At 41.5% G+C, this 24,777-nt stretch overlaps 1 protein-coding gene across 1 annotated transcript in view; it reads left to right on the plus strand.

Moving 5' to 3' along the window:
• Positions 1-24,777, plus strand: part of LOC105363312 (protein FAM135B) — a 62,736-nt gene that overhangs the window by 36,906 nt on the left and 1,053 nt on the right. Inside the window, exons 3-22 of the mRNA XM_011500980.1 lie at positions 1,807-1,883; positions 3,507-3,720; positions 4,322-4,456; positions 4,691-4,720; positions 4,959-5,068; positions 5,911-6,107; positions 7,022-7,156; positions 9,349-9,589; positions 10,148-10,513; positions 11,339-11,563; positions 11,639-11,816; positions 12,406-12,607; positions 13,087-13,384; positions 15,052-15,255; positions 16,983-17,332; positions 17,943-18,263; positions 18,888-19,168; positions 20,118-20,319; positions 23,567-23,816; positions 24,467-24,694. Coding sequence (XP_011499282.1) covers positions 1,807-1,883; positions 3,507-3,720; positions 4,322-4,456; positions 4,691-4,720; positions 4,959-5,068; positions 5,911-6,107; positions 7,022-7,156; positions 9,349-9,589; positions 10,148-10,513; positions 11,339-11,563; positions 11,639-11,816; positions 12,406-12,607; positions 13,087-13,384; positions 15,052-15,255; positions 16,983-17,332; positions 17,943-18,263; positions 18,888-19,168; positions 20,118-20,319; positions 23,567-23,816; positions 24,467-24,694 — 4,244 coding nt within the window. The remainder of the gene's footprint in view (positions 1-1,806; positions 1,884-3,506; positions 3,721-4,321; positions 4,457-4,690; positions 4,721-4,958; positions 5,069-5,910; positions 6,108-7,021; positions 7,157-9,348; positions 9,590-10,147; positions 10,514-11,338; positions 11,564-11,638; positions 11,817-12,405; positions 12,608-13,086; positions 13,385-15,051; positions 15,256-16,982; positions 17,333-17,942; positions 18,264-18,887; positions 19,169-20,117; positions 20,320-23,566; positions 23,817-24,466; positions 24,695-24,777) is intronic.

Genomic DNA, 24,777 nt, shown 5'->3' on the forward strand with positions numbered 1-24,777 from the left:
GACGGCGACGACGACGACGACGATAACAACAACGATAATAATAATGATAATAATATCGATAAAGTTCGATGAATATATTTTGTAATAACGTTTTTAATTTTCCAAGTAAATTAAAAATGATATTTTCATGTTCGCCTCGAGTTGAAAAAGGGATAAATTTATGAGGTAAAGCAACGTGCAGCACCTATGAGAATCGATAAGAAAGTCTTTCCATGTTTATGCACGATGGATCCTTGCAGCCTTGGGGTAATCAAGTGATAAGGAACTGCGCTGCCAGCGCCAGTTATTTATTTTCCCATCGAAACTCTAAACAGAAATGTCAACTTAATTAAAAGCTTTAAGATCGTACAACTATGCGTTTGTCATCTTTATCAATTATAACTTTTTAAATAATTTACAATTTGCACACTCAATTATTTACAATTTTGCAACACAATAATTATTCGATCAAGAGGAGTATTCGGATTTTATTTTTTTAATGATAGTAACAGTGACAATTCATTGTAGAATTAATGATTATATAAGAGGTTAGTACTGTAAAAATTTCCTATTTTAGTCACTTGAAATAATATGCTATTACTTGTAATAAAGCTATAAGTCTACCATTTTATTTCCTTGAAATTATACATTTTATGTTCTCTATTATTATTGTAACTAATTATGAAAGCTTTGGTACAAAAATAATCTTCCTTTATAATACTTTCTTATTAAAAATTTTAAAGTAAATTTTCATAAAACTTCATAAAATGATAATTTTATTTGCTTTGAATTAATGGCGAATTTCCTTTTTAATTGATGTATTGTTAAATCAGAAAAAATTCTTTATAAATATCCCAACTGATAATATGTATTTAAGGACTTAGGTAACCATATACTCGCTTAGAATATAAATTTGTAATTTAAATTTAAAGCGATTTAATATAATTCAATTAATTTGATTTTCTCTTCAAACTCAGTGGTTACAATCTCAAATAACTCATGACCTTATATTACTTATAATTAAAATGATGGCCAATTCAGCAAATAATTGAAATGCTGCTATAATTGGGATTTAAATGTACACGTTCATTATAATTATAAAATGCATTTAACAAATTATTATGTCGATTGGTTAAATTCCATAACATAAGAAATTTTTTCTCTCCTCAATTGAATTACGTTTAAAAAAAAAATCACTCAAAAACTTGGAAGTATGTAAATCCGATTTATTTCTCTTACAAAATTGCTATCAAATTCATATACACGTTCTTCGGATGTATATATATATATATATATATATATATATATATATATATGTATGTATATATATATACACATATATACATATACGCATATACACATATATACGTATCTCTTATGAATTAATAAAGATCATTTTAAACAAAAGTCACCGACAATTCTCACCGGACGGACAATTCTCAACACTACCGACAAATTCCGTAATGATTTTTCCAATTATCGTCAGCGCGACTTTTACGCTAAAATAGACTATTTCGTACATTCGAAGCTGCTCGCGAAAATAATTCAGAGCCGCGCTCGCAGTTTCGGTTACGTAGTGCCCGGACTCCCATGATTTTCTCAACTTCTCCCTGAACTCCTTCCTACGCTAACTTCCTTCTTCCAATTCTCCCTCCTCGGCCACACCTCCCTCCCCCACCCGTCGTCCCGTACCAGCGCCGTGCTGAAAACTTGATAAGCGCAGGCTCTCTCACGACCCGTGTACGTGCGCGCGCGCACTAATACTTTCAGATGAATCTTCGTTTATCTTAAAGCTTGACCTATCTTAAAGCGTATGTTTTTCTCCAGGTATTACCAAATCAGAACCTCGCTGAGGGTATCGCCGAAATTGCCGATCAAGGTGGAAGTTAACCAGCTGCACAACCGTGAGTACCTTTCCCCATTACCCGCTCATGATACTCAAGAGCGAATTCATACAATGAATTGTCGAATCTAAGTATATGTTATTTATCGTAGGGTCGGTAAAGCTTTGCAATCGCTAAAAATTAATTTAAATCACTCTCGAAGTCTCTTTCCTTCCGACATTAGCATTAATCGATTGAGCGACGAGTTATATGGAACAATAATACGCTAAAATCCTTTCGAACTTCATTATTGGTTGCCCGAATCTTGCTTGCAATCATCATCATCATCTTTTAAATCCAATAATAAATTTATGTTTTTTGGTATTACGTTATTTTTATACACAGTTGTTATGAATGTCTGTAAGCTTTGATATTTTAATGTACATTTGTATGATTTGTTATTGCTCTATGGCAATAGATCGAGTAATTTTGTCATTTTAATGCGTAAAAAGGGTGATAGATCAAAGACTATTGTAATGTAAAATCCCGTCCCGATTTTATTCCTACATTGATTATTTATCAATTTATTTCTATTATTTTATTTAAAATAAGAATGGGAATAGAAACGCTAACCGTATCGAGTGAATTCAAGCCGATAATTTATTAAAGCGAAATATCAATCAAACAAGAGTATTCATTAATTTGATAAAACATCTATTACCATTCGTACAATTATCGTTTAAATATCGTTTAAAATAAACAGAACGCGAATTAGCGTAACGAATGCATGAAATTATTTTGCCAAAGAATGTAGAAAATGAAAAATTTCTTGCATTCGTGCACAATGATTCGTAAAATAATATTAATACAATGACGATATCAATAAAAATAACAATAACAATAACAATAATAATAATAACAATAACAACAACAACAACAACAACAACAATAATAATAATAATAATAATAATAATAATAATAGCAATAATAATAATAATAATAATAATAATAATAATAATAATAATAATAATAATAATAATAATAATAATAATGGTAGTAAAAATTGAAAAAATTGTTGAACAATATAAAATAAAGCTATTATTCCATTGCCATTGTACAACATTTGATTGTACAATTTTTTCAAATGTCTTATAGCAATTTTGCAAACAGTCACTCATTAAATCATGCGTTCGCAAACATTAACACATCATTTTCCTCCCTCGTAATCATCCTCGTTTGATAAAATCATATAAGGCACAAGATAAATTTTTATAGCGATACAGCAAGCTTTTGCAATACGCTCCATCATCCCAGGAATTATCTCCACCCTCCACCCACCAACCCCACCCCACCCTTTCACCCGCACAATGCAAGTTCGCTTGTTTAAGCACGCAGGTGCAATGCACTACGTATCGGTGCATTAAACACACGCGCAACGTCCCAACTGCATACAAAGAAAGATGCTCGACGCGTCGCAGCAGCAACTACGGCGCGAAACGATAAAAAAATCGCATGAATTGGTCGAGTATGAGAGACGAGGGAGAGGCGTAGATAGCTGCTATCACGACGAATTCGCCCATCGCCCATCGCCCACTTTATTATCACGGGAGAGAGTGAGAGTGAGAGAGAGAGAGAGAGAGAGAGAGAGAGAGAGAGAGGAGCAAGAAATACGCCATAACGCTAGGTTATTCTTGTCTCGCGCAGACCTGCTGGAGGCCCCAGGCACGAGCAAGCGCTTCCAGATCCAATACCGCAACGAGGAGGTAACCCTCGGCACCTCCGTCCTCTTCCGGGCGCACGTCCTCGTTCACAGCCACAAGATCGAGGAGGCGCTCGCGCGCACCAACTTCAACCTCGGCGTCGAGCTCTGGTTCGGCGAGCTCACTCAACCCGGCAACATGGTTTGCGTCTCGTCCAGGTACGCCCGCACATTCCTTAATCTCATCCGCCTTATATCACAGCTACGCGAAGATGCCCAATCCGCCGACGGCAGATATCCATCGTCGCGTTCTTCCTTTATATAGGAAATATCGCTTTGCTCGTTTTGCTCACCATCGTCACCGGTGTTCCCATTGACCATGACCAACGCTATTGTATTATTAACGCAGATATTTAGGAGAGGGACGAATTATGCTTTCGACGCCCATAGAGCTTTTCGCCAAATGTCGAGTTTCGTGTTAAACGTTCTCCGGCATTTCGGATGCTCGACGGTTTAAAAAAAAATAAAAAACAACAACAAAATCCTAACACGTCCGCGTTACGTGACTGACGTTGGCATTCGCATTCGAAGGGCAATGGCTTTTAAAACGAAGGCTAAAAAGTAAAGCTAAACCGCTATTATGTAAAAATCACGTGAAATGATTGCGGTAAGGTATGTTGTGTGGCGGGATGGGGGTGGGGGGATACGAGAGAAGCACAAAGTCGGTGCGGAAATTCAAAGAAAGGCGACCGCGAAGAAGTTTATGATAACATAGCGCTAATCGCACGTTTGTCACGTACGTTTGTCATTATCCTTCCAGGGCGCTGCAGCTGAACTTTACGCCGACCAAGGGCCTGCATTACCATCTGCCGGTACTCTTCGATTACTTTCATCTTGCCGCCGTCTCCATGACCATCCACTGCTGCCTCGTCGCTCTTCACCAGCCCAACATCAAGTTCGTATACTACGAAAGCTCCAATGCCTCTCTACCTCTCTGTCTGTCTCTAAGTGCGCGCGCGCGCGCCCGTATACGTATATGTTCATACGTATATGTGCGTGCGTGCGTGCGTACGTGCGTGCGTGCGTGCATGCGTTCGTGCGCACTTAGCTCGTTTGTTTGTCGAAGGTATTTTCTCGGAAGGTTTTAATCGCAATTGCTTTCTTTGTTCTCGGTTGCCACGGAGTTCAGGAAGAGCATTCTCCATTATGTACAGAGCTGGTAAGAACTTTACGCTAACAATCTCCATTATCTTTCCAATTAAATCGTTTATTTATTAACATTGCTCTCGTATGCAAAGTATTGCTATTGGCTTATCGCTCAAAATCGTCCATTCATTTTCCTTTTACCAACACGTGGGATAAAAATTAAATAGACAATGTTATTTTACTCCAAACTCACTAATCACATTCATGATGAATTTTAATGTTACAAAAGCACTGCAATTCTATGTTAATAGCGCACCGAGAGGTGGAAAGCCCTGGGTACAAGTGAAGCAAACATCGCCTATTAACATGGAAAATAATTCGGCTTTTAGAAATATCGTAAGTCATTATACAGAAATTCATTTTTTTTTTTTTTTTTTTTTTTTTTTTTTTTTTTTGAAAGGTAAATAAAAGCGTCGGAGCGTCGTACGTACTCGATAGACCGAGAGAGTAAGATGTAAAGAAAGCACGTACACCGTAACGCCTCCTGCAACATTTACATTCATTCGACTAAGGTCGTCTAAAGTATATTTCACCCTCGAATCACGATTATCACAATCTTTAAAACTCTAGATTATTTGAGCTTTTTAAGAAAAGTTCGACTCGCAACTTGCAAAGTCTATACGCTCGATAAAACCCGAACTATATGTCAGCTCTGCTGTACGTCAGCTAATGCGAGAGCTAATTTTTAACGTTGATTTAAGCGATCGATGGATTCGATCGATTAATTTTACGCGCGAAATAGCCGAACCGACTGCCGACTGAAAAATTAAAAGTGAATCGCTTCCCGTGACTTTCAAATAATACTTAATCCCAAACAAGAGTAGACTCGGTTTATATCGCCTGAAGTAACAATCGCCTTAGATTTTCCACGATTAATCATTAATTCTCGATCTATCTGCTTGATCACGGAATTCGAGAGAAAAGTCGTGGTATCGGCATAATAAATTAATCCCTTGGCCGACAATAGTATCTAAGCATTCCGCATCCGCGAATTATTTTACGTAAAATATGAGTATCGATGATCGGCATCGATGATTCGTTGATGGGAGTAGGCTGGTCCCCTTGAAGAATAACGCGCCCTTACGAGGAACGCATTTTGTCGACATCGATCCTCTCCAGCCCGGTTGGCTGGCCTCCTCTCGAGGAAGCGACGTCGATACCGTGATAATTATCGATTGACTCGCACTGTTTTGCCGGAAGGAGGCGACGACGCGCTGCGTCGGCTCAGCTACTCGAGTGCAACACGCGAAGCTCGATCAGCAGGAGGCGAGCAGGCTCCTCATTGCCGCCCCGCCCGCGAGTCCCTCCTCGGGGATCTCGCCGACATGGCCCGGCTACTTCCCGCCTGGCAACAGCGCGCCCTCGAGGTCGCCCAGACCACCCACAAGGAGATCACCATGGTACGTGACGGAGACCGTCAAACCGTATCTGCTCCCATCCTACCCCCGATCCTCTCGATCGCCCCGCCCATGACCGAATTGTTGCTCAAAGTGACTCGTCCCGTACTTCGACGCCCACCCAAACACCGCCTGTGTAGGCCCGAACTCGCGTTTTATCGCGTCATTTGCAATTTGGCCGTTGCACTCGTGGATTAGAGTCCCGTTAATTTTATTATAAGATTATTTGTCGATTATACTTCATTTTATAAAACATAAGCTTGTAACGAATGGGCCTACTTTTTTGGCGGGCATGCGCGAGGTACTGTTTCTCTTTCTCTTTCTCGAGGGGAAACTGAGTGCGCTGTAAGTGTTGGCTGCCGCGTAAAACGAATGAGAATGTCTTTTCAACGCGATTTCGATTCTTACAACTTTTTTGTTTTGAACTTTGTAAATTAATGAACTTTTTTGTTTTTCATAAATACCGTATTTATCCGCTATTTTCGTTATTTAAACATTCGTAATAGTACGAGATAATATCTGGACTATTTGGATAGGGGGGAGGGTGATTTTGTCGTCGTCGTCGTCGTTGTTGTTGTTGTTGTTTATGTTTTGTTTTACCTTTATGTCTTCGCGCGAAATTACAGCGTATTATTAAAATTTAGAATTAAATTAAAAAATGCGTAAAGCCGTTTGCTTGTAAATTATCAATTATTATTAATCAATTAAAGCAATCGAGTTTATATTATGCAAGATTTAATTAGTTATGTAAATTTTTAGCGATTATATTTAATATAATTGATCATTATTTGATATTCTTTTATATCCCTTTTATCATGGGATAGCATAGGATGGTGTTGTAGAGGTTGCGACTCGCAGAGATTTCTTAAACGCGTCTCAAGATTAGTCTTTGCTTTATTAAATTTTTCCATTTACAGATGATGGACACGGAGGAGGTGGACGTTGCTCAGCTGTGCGCGCAAAATATTGTTTTGTGGGAACATTTTTTAGAGGCATTCTCGGGACGGGAGGCGGTTCATCAACATCTCGCGCGAGTTCATCATCAGTTAAGGGTGAGTTTACAACTCGTCACGAGCTCGTCATTTCCGCTTTAACAACTTTTTACGCGTTAAGCAAGTAGAGCATGCAAATTGATGAATTGATTGATGGCCAAAGTCAAGCGGTCGAGCGGTCGGTAGAAAATATTTATTGATTCTAGCCATAATTGTAAGATAGTTTGTATTAAGGGGAGTTTGAGATTTGCGTTAATCGGGCGTATTAAAACCGATCAGTCCTCGTGCATATTTAGCATGTAAATTCATTAAGACAATGTGCTAGATTTCTAGGCTAGTTTGAGCTTTTTTAAGCTTTAGGAAGCAATTTTTGTTGTTGTAAGAGATCGTTTGATGGATTTCGTTCATTACACATTGGAGTCGTTGAGTCGCGTTGAAGCAAGAAAGTTCAACTAATCGCGTTAATTAAACGTATTTTTAATGCAAATACGAATCCCCTTAAGATAAGACTCAAAATCAGATTACTAATTGTTACAATTTAATCGATTAGAAAGAAAAGAAAAAATTTGCACAATTTTTTCTAAAAGTTTAGCAATACAATCCAGTAGTATTTGCACTGTAAAACGTGATTTATTTGCTTTCAAGTTCAATAGTTCGTAATAGCCGGACTGATTGAAAATTAAACTTGGAATAGTTTTTGTGATGAAATTATTAAGTAGATTAAGCACTAAATTAAGTAATGGGCTAAACTATTTGGTAATAATTCCATAGTGGAAATAGTAACATTTTCTCATGATTAATATAAAGTAGAGACAATTCTCTGTGAGTAAATGTATTTGTCGAAAGAATAAAATGCTTGAACGAATGTTTTTGGCATGTAAGTAATCAGCGATTAACAAAAAATTCTGATGAATCTAATTGTTGCGGAAAATTTTTTCGTTTCTTTTTCTTTAAATTTCATTTTTCATTTTTTCATGACATTATTAATATAGTCTTTGATTGTCGTGGAAGCTTTTAATGTCTTTACCTTTCTTACAATTGCATGGCCTTATTAATGTAAAAGTCGAAAAGTAAGTTGGAGCGCTAATTATCGATTCGTTTCCCATCAATTCTCCACTAATTACAAAGAATCTTAATTATTTCTTGAATTCGTCATTTAATCCGACAAATCGAACAAATATGAATTTAAACAATAATATTATACCTTAATATTCTTTCGGCAATTTGTAAAATTAACATTTTTTTCATACGTCCGTCGACGCGAACTTTATCCGTCAACATTCAAACACTCGGCGCTCTGCTTAAGAGAACTTTATACCCTCATTATAATATATTAACGGTCTTTATTACACTAATCTACAAAATATTTTTTAACAATAATCATTTGAACATTCGCAATTTATAAATAATTTCTAATGATTCATCCTCTATGAACAGCGCTGATTATCGTATGCTCACGGGCAAAAGATGCGACGATCGTCGAATTTCCGCGACACAATCACTTTTCACGAAATTTAACATTCCAAGTCGGAAAGTTTAAGCAGCGCTCGCCTCGTAAATTCAAGCTCTTATCTTATCACGCACTTACATTCAACGCTCTTACACTACGTAAATAAAATGATTACTTTATTCGCTTTTACGCGTTGAATTTATATTGCTTTTAACAACCGAAGTGTGCTTAAAATTACCGTCGACGTACCTGTCGCTTATAAATTTCCGCCTATATCATCTTTATCTCAATGGTCCCACGAGATAAATGGTCTTGCCCAGCGATTTCGTAATTGGCTTTTAACTACTCCCGTAATGCCGAAATCCTCAAACCACCACCACCACCACCACCACCACCTCCTCCTCCTCCTCCTCCTCCTTCTCCACCATGCGAAGAATTGACGACGAAATTCGTAACATTTTCAAGTCAGCAAATAATCCTGCCCAATAAATATTATCCCACCACGCAAACCTCTCCAATTCAATTTACGCGTATCCTACAATTGCCATTTCTACATTCCGTTCGTATAACATTACATTTTCTCGAGCTTTGCACCCCTCGTCGTTCACGAGAATGAGGAGAAGAAGGCGGTGGACCATGGACCAGGAGGGGAGGGAATAGGCGGCCCATTAGACTCTGTAAACATCATCGGCGCAAAACAACACCCCCACCCCCCCCCCCCCCCCCCCCCCCCCCCCCCCCCCCACACACTCTCTCTCTCTCTCTCTCTCTCTCTCTCTCTCTCTTCTATCTTAATTCGCAGGTGCGCCGCTTTGCCGAGGGCTTCTTCGTGCTGGAGAATCCCAGGAGTTCGGCCGCGGGCTGCTACGACGCCAACTACCAATCGTACCACGCGGTGAGCGAGGCCGCCCGACGATCCCGCTACCTCGGCAGCCTACCTTGCCTCCCGGTCTATTGCCCGGAGCTCGACGGCGACCTCCACAGTCTGCCCCTCATCTTCGAGGACCGCTACGCGGACATGCAGCAGCGTCATCGTAACAGCGGTATGAGAAGAAGCCACCCCCGTCCCCATCCATCACCAACCATTAGCATTAGCACAAGCATTAGCACTAGCACTAGCACTAGCACTAGCACTAGCACTAGTACTAACACTAGCACTAGCACTAGCACTATCCCTTATAATCTCGCGCCTTTCGCTGCACAATAATCGAGCTTGTTTCCTCGGGGATGGGAGCGGGACTCGTTCCGGGCTCATCGGGGATACGTAATCCTCCGCTCGCTCGGACAGCCTCGCATTAGCGCCTCTCCGGCGACAAATAAGCCTCTACCCCCGTCAATTAAGCGGCATCCGTGGGGCCGCGCGGTACGAGTCCCCTCATCCTCGGGGAATTAGACTCGCGTGACATTGGCATTTGGTCGAAGTGCGTCAACTAATGGAGACTCCGCGTGAGCGCGCGCTGGCCATTGTCATGGTAGCGCTAGTCGCGTAACGATGGCGCGTGACGTCGCGCGATCGGGGAGCTTAGGAGTAGCCGTGGGTGCCGGCGCCCCCGGGTTAAGCGCCCCTGTGTTACATTGACCGGCTGTGTGACTACGAGCAGTGCCGAGCGCGGAGGACTGCAGCTGCGGCATTAACGCGATCCTGGAGTCGCGGGTGTCGCAGGAGGCGGGCGGCTGTCGGCTGCTGCTCGGCGTGGCCTCGAGCCTCCCGGCGCGGCATAGCAAGTCCTTGGAGCAGCTGGGCCCGGAGCCCGGGCCGACGAGGCTGCTGGAGCCGACGCCGCCGTCGCGGTCACTACCGAGGAGCGCATCGACCCAGCTCCTGGGCAGCGGGCAGCGGAGAATCGCGACGGCGCCAGCTACGGTGCCAACCAGGACCAAGCCACGTCCCCTCGCGCCCACGTGCGCCAGCCTGTTCCCGCCCTGGCCCGGACAACAGGCCTGCTCCGCGCCCAACCCTTCACTAGGTGAACTCCAATAACCACTTTAAGCTCCTTCCAGCAGCCGATTGCGTTAGCGCCGCGGGGCCGTTAATCTCGCGCGCTCCGTCGCCCCATCGCCGCTTCCCTCTTGACCGATGACGAGGACCGTGGGGGCGGCTGGAGGTGGGAATAGGTCGCATGTACCGAAGGTAATACACGGCCTATGGCCGCGCTATCTCGAATCTTTCAACGTCCAACGCTTACTTTACGCCCAACGTCTACGCTTAAAATCGCACCCACATTAGACGCGTAGAGTCGCTGCGTCGAATGGCGGAGGGCGGCGGACTCCCCCACCCCCGGGGCCTAATTTACCATAACTTAGTGCATCGCTAATTTTCTTCTAAATAACGGCCGATTAGCCTCTGGACGCAACTGGATATTAAAGTAGCCGAAGTTTACCGCATCACATCGCTCACTCGCGATGTACGCAAAGGAGAATTTTGCGCAAACTGATTGTTCGTTGCGGCACGCGGACCGTGTTCACGATCGATCCTCGATCGTTTACCCCTCGGCAATTGACAATTCTTTCAAGGTCAAATTTTATTTGCGCCCGACTACTTCCCATGCAAACTCGTCGATTATCCTCGAGCGCTATCCGATTGGCTAGCCGGCGATTGGTGCTGCTCGACGACTCGCGCGACCGGTAGCTCCGTCAGGATAACGCGCCAACCGGCCTTTCTCCATTATCGATTGCCGTCGTCGCTTTCGTCGAAGAGCCCGAGGAGCCGTGAAGCCTTGGACCGCGCGTTACCTGAACATTGGGAAAGGTGGTTGAGGAGCGTAGTTAGCTAAGAGTCCGAATGCCGACAGGCTCGACCCCCGTAGCGACGCTGCCGCGCGCAAAGTCGACGCAGACCCTCCTGCCGAGCCCCCAGGTGCCCTCGAGCTCGATAACGTCCCTCCTCGCGGCCATGTTCCCGGAACTGCCGCGGGAGCTGCCAGGTTACCGACCGGCCAGCGGTAACGCCCTCGACCTCAAGGGCCTCGCGGACTGCCTCGGCTTCGACGCCCGAAGCGCGAGCTTCTTCGCCGAGGGTAAGTCCAGCCAACGCTCTCTTCCCTCGCTCCTCACCTACCGCCTCGACTCTCCTCTTCGTATCTGTCACGCAGCAGACGCAGGCAGCGTGGCCCTGAGGCTCGAGCCCCGGAGCCACCGACTGCCGCCGCGACAGCAGCTCGAGAGGCCCCGTATCAACGGCGAGACCCTCTGCACGACGGCGACCCTCGACAGGATCAGTTACCGAGGACGAGCGGCCAAGCGTCAGCTGCACTCCGGAGTCGGCAATAGGTGAGCGATCACGATTCTATATTTTATAACATTTTTATCAAATTTTCATTGGAAAAAAACAAACTAATGACGCGTTCCTTATCGCACGAGGTCGCCCCTATCATCGCTCCCATACCGTCCCGCACCGTCGACTCTAAGATCTCTATTTACAATTATAATGATCGAGAGGCCGACCCGCGTTTTGGCCATTGACCACTTCAACTCCATATACACGTATACATGCAAATTCCCGGACTGGGCCTCGTGAGCCTACCTCGTCCCCTACCTCGCGAGATCTTCCGTCGCTACGAGTCCTACTCGCCACGATGAAAGTGCTTCGCTCGCCCCTGCCACTTTCTCCTCCTCCGTAAATGCATGCTCTTTGATACGATCAAAAAATAAAGCAAAAACAAAAAAATCAAAAGAAGATGGAGGCGAAGCTCGTAAATTGCTCGAATGTAAATTGGACACGTAAAGAGACACACACAAAGACACAAAGAAAGTTAACCCAGTCGGTCAGCTGGCTGATTCGAATCCATGGTGGAATCGGCGAGAGGTGACCGAGTAAATTCTCCCAAAATATCAATAGCACCGAACCGTCCTGATTTAGACTCGGCGGTAACGGGACGCTCGAGCAGCCGCGCAAGTACAATACCCTCGGGAGATCGAGCGGCTCGCGGATACAATCCCGAACGAGAGACCAGAGGCCGATCATCAACGGCTCGGGACACCCGACCAACGGCAAGCATCTGCCGTTCGAGAGCCAAACCCTGCCGAGGCGACCCAGCAGCACCGACCGTATCTTCAACGACGTAAGTACAAACACAAGCGCACAAGGCCCTAGGATCTATGCCGCGGACCCCGAAGATATCTTAGTTAAGCTAGGTGCGACGTCGGCTACGATCGTCACTTCCGACACGATTTAACTACGCGCATTGCATTATGTGTCGCGAGCAATTAACGCGAACCCCGAGTTAAATAATCGACGTAGTCAACTCTACGTCTTTATGGTCGGTTATTATTTTCTTCTCTCTCTCTCTCTCTCTCTCTCAGAAAAAATCAAAATTTCTCCCTCTGCTAAGAGCATGACTTGTCGTTAGTGTCCAAGTAGCGGAGGCCGGGCATATTCATTGTTCTTGTTGCATAGTCTCGTGTTCGGAAAAAAAATGCCGAGTTGCCGAATATCGAGGAGTGCAGCGCGGCAGAAACCCGTTACTTAACCCGTTACCGCGAGCCTCGATCGCGTAATAATGGACGCGCGAGAGTGAGAGAGATCCAACCTGGGCCGCAGGATTTCCGAGAGACCGAGCCTTGGGAGATGAGGTGGGAGCGGAGGGAGAGCTCGAGGCGATCGATTTCCGAGGGCTCGAAGAAGTCACCCTCACCCTCGACGGCTCGCCGAAGACGCCCCGAGCCCACCTACGAGACGATTGCCAATGGCGAGACCTTGATTAAGGAAGTACCCCAGCCTCGAAGGCAGGGACGTCCAGGCTCGGGGAGGCCCACAACCACGCCCAGCATCAAGATCGAGCGGTGCGCCGAGGGTCGGCTCGAGAACGGGAAGATCGACGTGCCCATGGAAAATCCAGGTTCGTGACCATCCTTACAACCCTATGATGCGCTAATAGACGTAAGCAGGCGCTTTAAGGATAAGAGGGTTTTTTGGCTTTTGAAATTTGGCGTGGCCGGGGGAGGGGAGGGGCGAGAGCCCGCTTGAGAATCCCATTTATATCAATCTTAATATGCGCGTTCGTCACTTGGAAATGTGGTAGCCGGTAAGAATCAAGATTCATGGGTGAGGTGTATGGTTTGACTAGAAAATTCCTCCCTTAACGTATTAATAACAATTGCCATTAGTTGCAATTTATTCGCACAAATTGTTTGCTCAGAGTTTGATCGAGTACTTTAATTCGTAGACTCTTTTTTTCTTGCCTTTGGCAGAGTTGATTTTGGCTTACGTATGTTATGAAAGTACGACAAAGCAATTTTCAAAGCTATAATGGTAATTGCAAGAGCTTATTGCTAGTCAGAGCTTTTTGTTTTTTTTTTTTGTTTTATTTATTTTTATTATTTTTTTTTTTTTTTCATAAAGTATATCGAACGATTTTATTTTATGCTTCTTTTATTTATGTAAACGAAAGGAAAAGAAAGAAAAAAGAGGCGTTTATTGATTAGAACCATTATTGGGAAGACTTACCAGAGTCGTAAATTTTGTATTATATAAATTTTAATGTTAAACTGCCATTATACTGACAAGTAGGTATGTTGAACTGTAATTTAAGGTTTCGATTGATCATATTTTCTTTTGCAAGTAACGCCTATGCGCAGAATCCTTAAAAAATAAACAGTATCGAGGCAGTTGTTTTTTCTTTCCTCGCAAGGAACTTTGAAGACTTAATTTAAATCAAATATAATGTAACAAGTTTAAAATTAGAAAGATTACAAGGGCGATATTTCAAAGTAATAATTTAAGTTCGTTATGGATGTGAAAGCCGGGAAACGTGTAAAAATTCGTGGAAAATAATATTAGCAATATATCAGTATAAGCAAGTATGTGGGTGGGAGTGTGAGCAGGTAAGATATATGACCAATCTGGATTTTTTCGCATCGCAGTTAGTTATCGTGCCAACTTGAATCCAATGTTTTTCCATTTTTCAAGTACGTAAATATCGAAGTTTATCGATAATCGAAAATTTGACAATGTTTGCAATATATTACGTTGAAAATTATCTTTAACTTGTTTGTGCTAAACCTCCTAATATATGGTATTCTGCTTACGTCTGTTAGAAAATATTCTATACTACTAGAGGAAGGAAAAAGTCTGATTTTAGCCATCCGTACTCGATTTAAATATAAATTCTCCTGTAAAATAAATTTATTATAATAATAATTATTATTTAACATAATTGTTATTTGTGGTTTAGAAATTTTACGTTTTAACTACTCGGTAGAAATTTCATATTTATACACCCGACGGTTGGCCAGTATTTGTAGAAATTTATTTTCAGCTTAATTGTTTATTAAAAAATTTTATTAAAAACGATGTAAAAACGATTGATGAATAGCATTTACAGGTGATAAAAAGTTAACTATGAAATCACGAACTTTCGATAATTGACCCTCAAAATAATGTCACGCATACTCGTGGATAAAGCACTTCTATTCTGTCTAAAGTAATTGTTTAGAACTACGGAAGCATGTAATTGCAGTGCAAGCTAAAATTAATAAATGTTATACAAATTTGTGGGATTACCAGGGAAACTAGGTCATCCACCACCACCGGCGGCATACCAGGATCCGACGAATTCACCGATGAAGCAACGACATAACCCGAGTGTCCTGGAAGTGGAGACCAACAGCAGGATGATACTAAAAGTCGAGCCTCTCAAATCGCCCAGCGAATCCCTTAGTCCTGGAATTCTCTCGCCAGTTTCCATAGTTTCCATTAATTCGTTCAATGGTAATTTCCCCCTCTTCATTTTCCGCTACGGAATCCTCTCTGTTTACTTTTTCTCTCTATTTTTCCTCTTTCGTCGTTCTTTCATTCTTTCTTCCAACCTGTCTGAATGTAAAAAGTTTATGGCAATGCGACGCTTTAAAATTGAAATGCAGCATATAACGTAAATGGAATTCTGATGTTTATAAAATTGGAATTTCTACGCGTGATAGTGCTAGACTAGCAGTGCCTGGGACACGCAGAGCTTATAAAGTTTTTATTTCTGTATTAATAAAAATATTTTTAAATTATTATGTGCCATAAAAGCATGAAATACGTATTCATTTATTCAAATAATTATATAATGGCGTGTACCTTACTTAAACGAGTCTGTTTTAACGGTTAAAAATACCTAGTACTTGACTAGTCTCGACATTTATAAATTCGAAAGATAACAGACGACGCCGTAATAACCAAAAAGTTTATATTTTTTTGTCCTATTTGTTAACAAGAATAAAGTATCGCGATACTTATCGTTTTGTTTGCAGAGTTGCTTGAGATTGATGATAAATGAATAAATAAATGAAATTACTATTTGATTCGCACAACTTCAATGACAGACGCATAACTTTGGTGAACTATTGACTTTAACCAAATATAAGTTTCACAGTTATATTACTAACAGAACTAGGTGAAGGCCCTTATTTAGAAAAATCATGCAACTGTTCGCTTCTTCGTATTTAACGAAAGAATTGTTAAATCCCATTATGTCGGAAATTTTAATTAGATAGTTAAGCAAGCAAATTTTTGTATTAATTAAAAGCCAACTTCGCGATTTTGAGATTTAATAATATCTATTAATATTCCAATTTCCTCTTCTTTACAGCGTACGATTGTCAAATTTTAAATTAAATTTAAAAATATATCGGCATAAGCTTGCCTTACGTATGATTATTTTAAAAAATTAATTGCAAAATTTTTGCAGCTTTAGACTGTACGATGCATTAAAATTGATAAAGGCTATCTCTATATAAAGAGCTTTTTGAATTGCATTTTAAAGATTTGCATTTCAGCTTTACTCCCTGACTACCAATAATTGAAAATGTTAAACTTTTATAAGCCCAACAGTGTATATCTCACTTTCAACAATCAAACTTTCAATTCATATTATATTACGATCGTAATACGATCTATTCAAGCGTACATTTTTAAAAACAATTATTCAATAAAGTAAGAAAAGCTGAAAATGTGAGATTTCATTTTTACTTAAATATAACATGCCGTTATATGCTTGACGGTCTCTGCTTAAATAGAAAGCATTACTTTCGCGACACGAATATCTCTCTGAAAATCTAATTCGCCGGCAATCCGAGTCTTTGATGTTTTTAAATTTTTTGCTTTAATATCCAAGAGGATTTACCGTTAAAAATAGGCATAAAGCATGGGTACGCGTAGAAGGCAAAAAACACGTCTAACGAGAATAATGCACATAATGTCCAATGAATTTGTCAGCGAAGTGTCCCGTAACGAAACGCAACTCGGCAATATTAAAGAAAATCTTCCGCCGTCATCCCCAATACGCGCATCCACACTCTCTCTCTCTCTCTCTCTCTCTCTCTCTCTCTCTCTCTCTCTCTCTCTCTCTCTCTATGTGTGTGTGTATCACTGAATACCGCAGCGTCCTTTCGTCTAAAAGACAGCGAGGCTCGCTTTTTATTCTAACGAATGGGAATTAACCGCTTAATCAACAGTGGAGACGGAGGGAGCGTCGACGCCAAGCGGTAAACGTCTGCGCTGCGCTAGCGTCCCGGTCGCCCAGAACAAACTCATCGTTCCTCGAAGTGCCGTCTCGATGCCCTGTATGCCGATCCGCGACACAATCCCCGCAGCCCCCGAACCAGGCAAACCCCCGGCAACGCCTTCGACCTCCAGGCCCTCCAGCCCCACCACCAGTAGCACGAGCTCCAGCAATCTCACGTCCGAGTGCAGCGGCTGGGTCAGCAGCGGCGACACCTCGAGCTCGGAGCAAAGGCGTGTAAAGCTGTCGAGCGAGCAACTTCGACAAAAACTCGCGAGGATCGTGCCCAGGAAAGACAAGACGGTAAGCCAACCGAAATAGACCGCCCAAGTGCCACTGCCCTGCCCCATGGCATTAACGGCTACAGAATAGCTGGCAAGGACATTTTATGAGCTTTTATAAAGGAGCTCTATCGGTGAATACAGCCCAGACGTCCTTATCATTCTTCCACCGGCTTTCGAAATAATCTCGATATTCACTTTAGCTATTTGCGCGTGCTAGCTTGATTCAGCCATTATGCTTAATTCAATGAAATCGATCGATGTTGTAGTCGACCGAAGCCAGTGAGACGTGACGGCGGTCAAGCAAAAATGACGCTATTAACGGTAATTGCTCGAACTGACTATTCGAACGTTAACAAGCGACAATTGCATTTTCAATGCAATGTCACTCTTATTGCCAACCAATCGACTCTGCTCAGTTTCGTACATTTAGTAAATGAATTTAGTAAATGTACTTTGTACATAAATAGCTAATAACTGAGCTTTGAATTTCCTTAATTAACATAAGCTCGCTAATGTATGGATTTCCCAGTGTCCAATGGACGCGCGTACTTGCCTGCTTATCGTATAGCCCCGATCAATCCGAGGCAAAGTGGTCGGCGGTCCGAATAAAAAATATAATTATAATTAAGATGGGAGTTGGACTGAGAAGGACTGAACGGCTTTTTTCGATCCCACGGACGCAGGAGAAGAGCAAAGCTCGCGACAAGGATGAGCGATGCCAGCAGCCGGATACGAAGAGGCGCGACGGTCCCTCGGAACACATGTACGAGGAGGTGCGTTTACCGCCACCGAAGATGTTCCAGGACGAGCCGCCGCCGCCCGAGGAGTTCCGGGACCCGCCGGCGGCCGCTACCACCATCGACAATCCCCTCTACCACGTATACGAGTCCGTGATGCAGCAGCAGCAGCAGCAGCAGCAGCAGCAGCAGCAGCAGCAGCAGCAGCAGCAGCAGCAGCAGCAGCAGCAGCAGCAGCAGCAGCAGCAGCAGCAGCAGCAGCAGCAGCAGCAGCAGCAGCAGCAGCAGCAGCAGCAGCAGCAGCAGCAGCAGCAGCAGCAGCAGCAGCAGCAGCAGCAGCAGCAGCAGCAGCAGCAGCAGCAGCAGCAGCAGCAGCAGCAGCAGCAGCAGCAGCAGCAGCAGCAGCAGCAGCAGCAGCAGCAGCAGCAGCAGCAGCAGCAGCAGCAGCAGCAGCAGCAGCAGCAGCAGCAGCAGCAGCAGCAGCAGCAGCAGCAGCAGCAGCAGCAGCAGCAGCAGCAGCAGCAGCAGCAGCAGCAGCAGCAGCAGCAGCAGCAGCAGCAGCAGCAGCAGCAGCAGCAGCAGCAGCAGCAGCAGCAGCAGCAGCAGCAGCAGCAGCAGCAGCAGCAGCAGCAGCAGCAGCAGCAGCAGCAGCAGCAGCAGCAGCAGCAGCAGCAGCAGCAGCAGCAGCAGCAGCAGCAGCAGCAACAACAGCAACAGCAACAGCAACAGCAACAGCAACAGCAACAGCAACAGCAACAGCAACACCAACAGCAACCGCCACACCAACATCAACATCAACATCAACAACAACACCAACAACAACAACAGCAACAGCAGCAGCAGCAGCAGCACCAGCAGCAACCACATCAGTACCATCAGCAACGAGCCGACAGATCCTCCAGCCCCAAGCAGACCAAGACGGCGCCCTGCAGTCCCCAGCATACGAAACTCCAGGCGACGACCGACGTCCCGATCTACGGTGCCCGACACGATCTCTGCGCCGACTGCTATCAGGAGGGCAAGGAGCTACTCCAGTCCACACAGGACGACTCTATCAACTTCAAGAAGTCCAAGGAGGAGTTCAAGAGGCAGATGTGCTTCGCCGGCAAGCTATACAGGTGCTCCGGATGCTCCCTCGATCGTTCCTTCGACATTCTTCGTAACTCGATCCCCGGCCGAGTGAAAGCCCGAGTCCTAATTAGACGCTTCCAACCCTCCCGGAAATGAGTACGATGGCCTAATGAGATTTCGGAAACGCCGGGCGCTCCTCTTATTCCAACTATCCTCTACTCTAATTCGGCATTGGAATTATTAGTAAAGCCATAATCGTGAACCGGAGGGCAAATTGCATTCGTTCGCCTTGAGGAGAGACAAACGAGGACTCGCTCGCTCTACGTTATTCCTTAGACATATCTTACTTACGGAATATCTCGCTCTTTTCCATCCCTCCAAGTAACTAATCTCACATTACTAGTACTTTTCAATGAATTTATCGCGCAATTGTTACAGCCTTACCAAATACTTGATTCGTTGCCATTAATTGCGCTTTGATAATGTCGATATAGCAAAATTCTCAAAAATCGTGTCTTCCCGTGACACGAAGGCAGCGTTACTTTCGTCACCTCTCTTTTTTTCCTGTCTTTTTTTTTTTTTTTTTCTTTTATTAAAGCATTTGCTTATTCATGTATCATGATCAACACGATCGCTTTATCGAGTCGTCGTCGCGCGTTGATTTATCAGATGAAAAATTACGATATCCGTGCCGCTAGAAGAAGCGCCAACATTAATTCGAGAATCTACGGTCCTTTATAACAAACAGCTTTATTGAATAAAATTCTAAATATTTCAAATATAATAGCTAGGCTATTTGGAACTTTTATCATTCGTTTGCTTGTATCTCTTTTTATAACTGTTTTTTTTTCTGCTTCTTTTGCTTTTTTTTTTTTTTTTTTTTTTTTTTTTTTTTTTGAGTAACTTAATCTCTCAATTCAAAGCGGCAAAAGTATATGAAAATATCCAGGCGAAATTGTTTATCCGCGAGGCCAATGATGAGCGTTCATTTTTCAGCGATTATCCGAGCTTGGCGTCGTCGCTTCCGTACTTCCATATCAGCGACGAGTACAGGCAATTTTCTCCGGAAGGCGTTCACCTTATCATTTGTGTGCACGGCCTCGACGGCAACGCGGCCGACCTTCGCCTCGTCAAAACCTATCTCGAGCTCGGATTGCCGGGGATGCACCTGGATTTCTTAATGTCTGAAAAGAATAAGGTAATTTCTTAGAAGAATTAGGTTAATGCTCGCAAGTTCGATCGTGTGATTTTTGCTTGTAATATGAAACTGCTTGATTCCATGAAATATAATGTACCAACGAAAATTTAACGATGTCGCGTGAAACGAAATCTTATTAAAATCTAGTGGTGGAACAAATTTCACAGAGTTTGGCGGTCATTGGGATGGAGCTGAAAGGGATAAAAATTTGCCGTTTAACTTTCTTAGGCTAAATGACGCGATGAATTATAAATGTTTAAAGATTTTATTCGTAATGGTAATTTCGTTAGTGGTACCAAAATGTCGTCACAATTTTCTAAAATTCATATTTAACGTGGTTTATAAGTTGTATATTTGTTGCATTAATGTCGAATGATATTGACATGTGAAATACAACGATTATATTTAAAATAAGAAATACACTTATAGCTTCTGGTAAATTTACTATATCATTGAAATGAAATTCGCCAGCTGATATTTAATATTTAAAGAGAATTTTATTATTTGAATGCTACGAATGTGCGTTTATAGATTTTTTCATACATTCCTTCATATTTATTATATCGTTTGTATTTGTTTGTTCGTTTCTTTGTTTGTTTTTTTTTTTTTTTTTTTTTTTTTTTTTTTTTTTTAATCGTATAACATTAGCTAGTTTTACATTTTATAGCCATAATATGTAAAACTACTTTATCACACTCAAAAACAAAAAATCGAATTGATATAGAAGCAAATGCTCGCACATTATTATACTAAAATATTTTCATAATTATTTGATTAAATTGAATTAATAGTGTCTTTTATATGCAATCATTAATAATGTCAATAAGCCAGTAAGAAAGAAAACATTAGGAATTTCATTTCTTAAAAAATAATGATAAAGAATATTATTTACTTATATAAATATTATAATAATATTACAAAATAAGTACTTTTACAAATTGTCCGTTCATATTATAATATTGAAATACTTGTATAAAATACTTTTTAAGTTAATTCTTTCCGCCTCCATAATTCCTCGTGAAAAGCTCGGAATTTTATGAAATTTTCCAATACTCAATTTAATAAATTTCACTGATATCTAGATCAGTATTTTTTTTCTTTTTCTCTAAGAAGATTAGCTTCAAATGCAATACAAATATGTTTAACATAAATACTTATATTGGCATTCGATTTACAGTATTAAAATTTTTTTCTTTATTTGGATGAATTTTTTTTTTTTTTTTTTTTTGCCTTAACACACCCCAATAATATCAGCAGAAGTCCTATCGATATTAACTTTGAAAGATCTGCTGAGTTTTTTTCTCTCTTTTTTTTTTTTTTTTTTGTAAATCTCATACTCGACTCAAAAAAGTATCGTTCTACGCGAAATATCCAATTACAAATTGCTTTTTATAATATTACTTAAGCGCTTCATAAAGTTCGTTGGTATATAAGCGCATTTTTTTAAAAAAATTTTATTTAAAATCTATTATGGAGTGTTTTGCAAAAACAAAGCAAAAATTTTTTCATATAATGGTATCGAGTAAGCCTTCTAAAAATATCATTATGTAGTATCATTAATTTTACAGAGCATTCATTATTCTCTCACCTCTCTCAATTATTCCTATTTTTTAATTGTATATTTTTCTGGTAGAATTATTATTATATTTTATTTTACTTTCATATATATATAATATAATATAATCGTTACATTCTTACTTTTCGTGATTTGCATTTTGTACGGATAAAAAATTGCAACGGATTTAAGATTCATTGGTTAATAGTGTAGATCGAAGCAGATAAATTTGCTTTCTAAAATCCATACGAGGATTGACAAATTATACGGATATTACAATAGATATATGAGATAAAGTATCGAAAATTCTGTAATAATTTGTATGAATTTTGGAAAAATAATGAGGAATTATATCGAACGTATCTAGATTATCTATTAGAAATTGTGATGCTGATCGGCTAGTTACGTTCAACGATAAGGTAATTCAATCACACCGTTAATATAGTGAATGTATTAAAAAAAAAGGTATTAAAATGATAAAATAAAACATTATATATGTGTGTGCGCGCGCGCGCGCGCGTGTGTGTGTGTGTTTGTGTGCGCGCGCGCGCGTGTGTGTGAAAGTAAAATAAAATAAAATACTTCAAAATAAATATAACTGAGAAACTATACGATAGTTTTATGGATACACGATAAAAAAATGAAACAATTTATTTACTTTTTACAGGCATCATTGAAATTAAATTTTATAATTATTGATGTGAGTATATTAAAATTTTTCATAATGTTATCTAGTTGTCGATAAATTTCACTTCATTCGATATAAAATTATTTTGCTCTAATTATATTATAGTTCTCTTAGTTACTTGAATTATTGGGATAATGTTATTTGTTATTATGAACGACATTGGCCTTACTCAACGTAATTATTATTTTGTAACTATTTTACATATTATTAAAAATGTATCTTTTTTCGAAGCAGCTTTTAATAGAAAACAGTCGATGACATATTTTAAGAATCATTTACATTTTTCACGAATAAAACGCTTACGATTACGCTTCGGAAAAATCAATGCAGAAAAATGTACACTGCACGTGAATTATAGCGATAAACAAAAAAAGATCGAGCAAAAAATATCTTTATTATGTGTGGCCGAAGCTTTAAAATATTGTAATGCGAAGAAAACGCGAACGCACAATTGTTATGGCAAGCATTATAACTTTCTCTACTCGTTCGTAGATGATACATTTTACTAAATTCTCTATGCATATAATTTAATGTATATTTAATGTATGAGCCGGTGCTACATTCCATGCCACAGTGTCCAAGAAAATTCTTCAACATACATAAACATATATGGCTACGTCACGTTATACGTCACGACAAAAATCGGGAATATTTATTATTGCTATATAATTGTCAAAGAGAGTATGGGCGAAGCATCAAAGACTTTCTTTTTTTTTCTTTGATAAAGCCGTTCAAACGGAGACAAGGTAATCGTGAAAAATCAATTCCACCTCTTTTCATTTTTTACGATCCTACATGTTTATTCGAAAAAGCCTCGTATCGTGAGAATTCCACGCACGAGCAACGATTCGCCACACCCGAAAAGTGCAGGATCACGTCCAGTCGAGCTACAAACGAAAAATGCCAAATTCTCGACTAAATCCCTAATATTCGCAAGCGATTGGGCGATTCGCTGATTCAGCCAATTATAATATCTCCGCTCACGGGCTCCTGCTTCCTTTCAGGGCGATACGTTCTCGGACTTCGACACGATGACGGACCGACTGGTCGGTGAGATCCTCTGCCACATCGAAAAGTCACGGCTGAACCCGAGCAAGGTCAGCTTCGTCGGCCACTCCCTCGGCACGATCATCATCCGGAGCGCGCTCACAAGGCCGAAGCTCCGTCCCCTGCTGCCAAGGCTCCACACCTTCCTCAGCCTCAGCGGACCTCACCTTGGCACCCTCTACAATACCAGCGGCCTCGTCAACGCCGGTGCGTTCTCCTAATTGTAATTCATGAGTTAGCCGGGAGTTCCACCTCACCCCCATACCACCCCCGCCCAATACCTTCGACGTATATCCGTGGAGTGCTCTTCTTCCCCGCTCCCCTCACGAATTGCCAAACTATATCGATCGCTATGATAGAGACGAGAGTGTAAGAAGCTGCACAAATACACATGTGTATATAAATATATAAGGACTAGAGAGAGAGAGAGAGAGAGAGAGAGGGGGGGGGGTGACGAGAAGGATGACTGTGATAAGAAAATGGGAAACTAAATCCCGAGCTATAGGGATAGAAAATTTCATGCGGACGAGAATTTTAAACGGTACATTTGAAGGAGCCGTCGTTAATGAAGGGAGTACGCGATGAAACTTTTTTTTTTTTTTTTTTTTTTTTTTTTAAAAAAAAAATTTTGAAACATAAACAACTTGTGAAATTATAAGAACTAATAATAACGATAATTAAAATAAGAATTGCAAATCCACGGCAAATGATTCAATATTCGGAACAATGCTACAGATTTTTCGTCCGCGATAGGAAATGAAGAGCTTGAACGCACGAATTCTCAAATGGGCGAGGGCCAAGAGAATACAAATCACAGCATCACTAAAAGTTTTATAACCCATCGATGATGTTGGCAGGTATGTGGTTCATGCAGAAGCTTAAGAAATCCGGTTCGCTGCTCCAACTGGCGATGAAGGATGCGACGGACGTGCGTCGCTCGTTCATGTTCCGGCTTAGCCAGAGGAGCAACCTTCAGAAGTTCAAGCACATCCTGTTATGCGGCAGTGCTCAGGATCGCTATGTACCACTGCACTCGGCCCGCATCGAGCTTTGCAAAGCTGCCGTTCGCGATCCTACCGATCAAGGTAAGCGTCTCCGTCACTCCCCAGTATTCTTTATCGAGTGGATTTTCATCGAGTGACGGACTCAACTTGTGCAGCCAATTGTT

Source organism: Ceratosolen solmsi, unplaced genomic scaffold, assembly GCF_000503995.2.
Source record: "Ceratosolen solmsi marchali unplaced genomic scaffold, CerSol_1.0 scaffold27, whole genome shotgun sequence".
Lineage (NCBI taxonomy): Eukaryota > Metazoa > Arthropoda > Insecta > Hymenoptera > Agaonidae > Ceratosolen > Ceratosolen solmsi.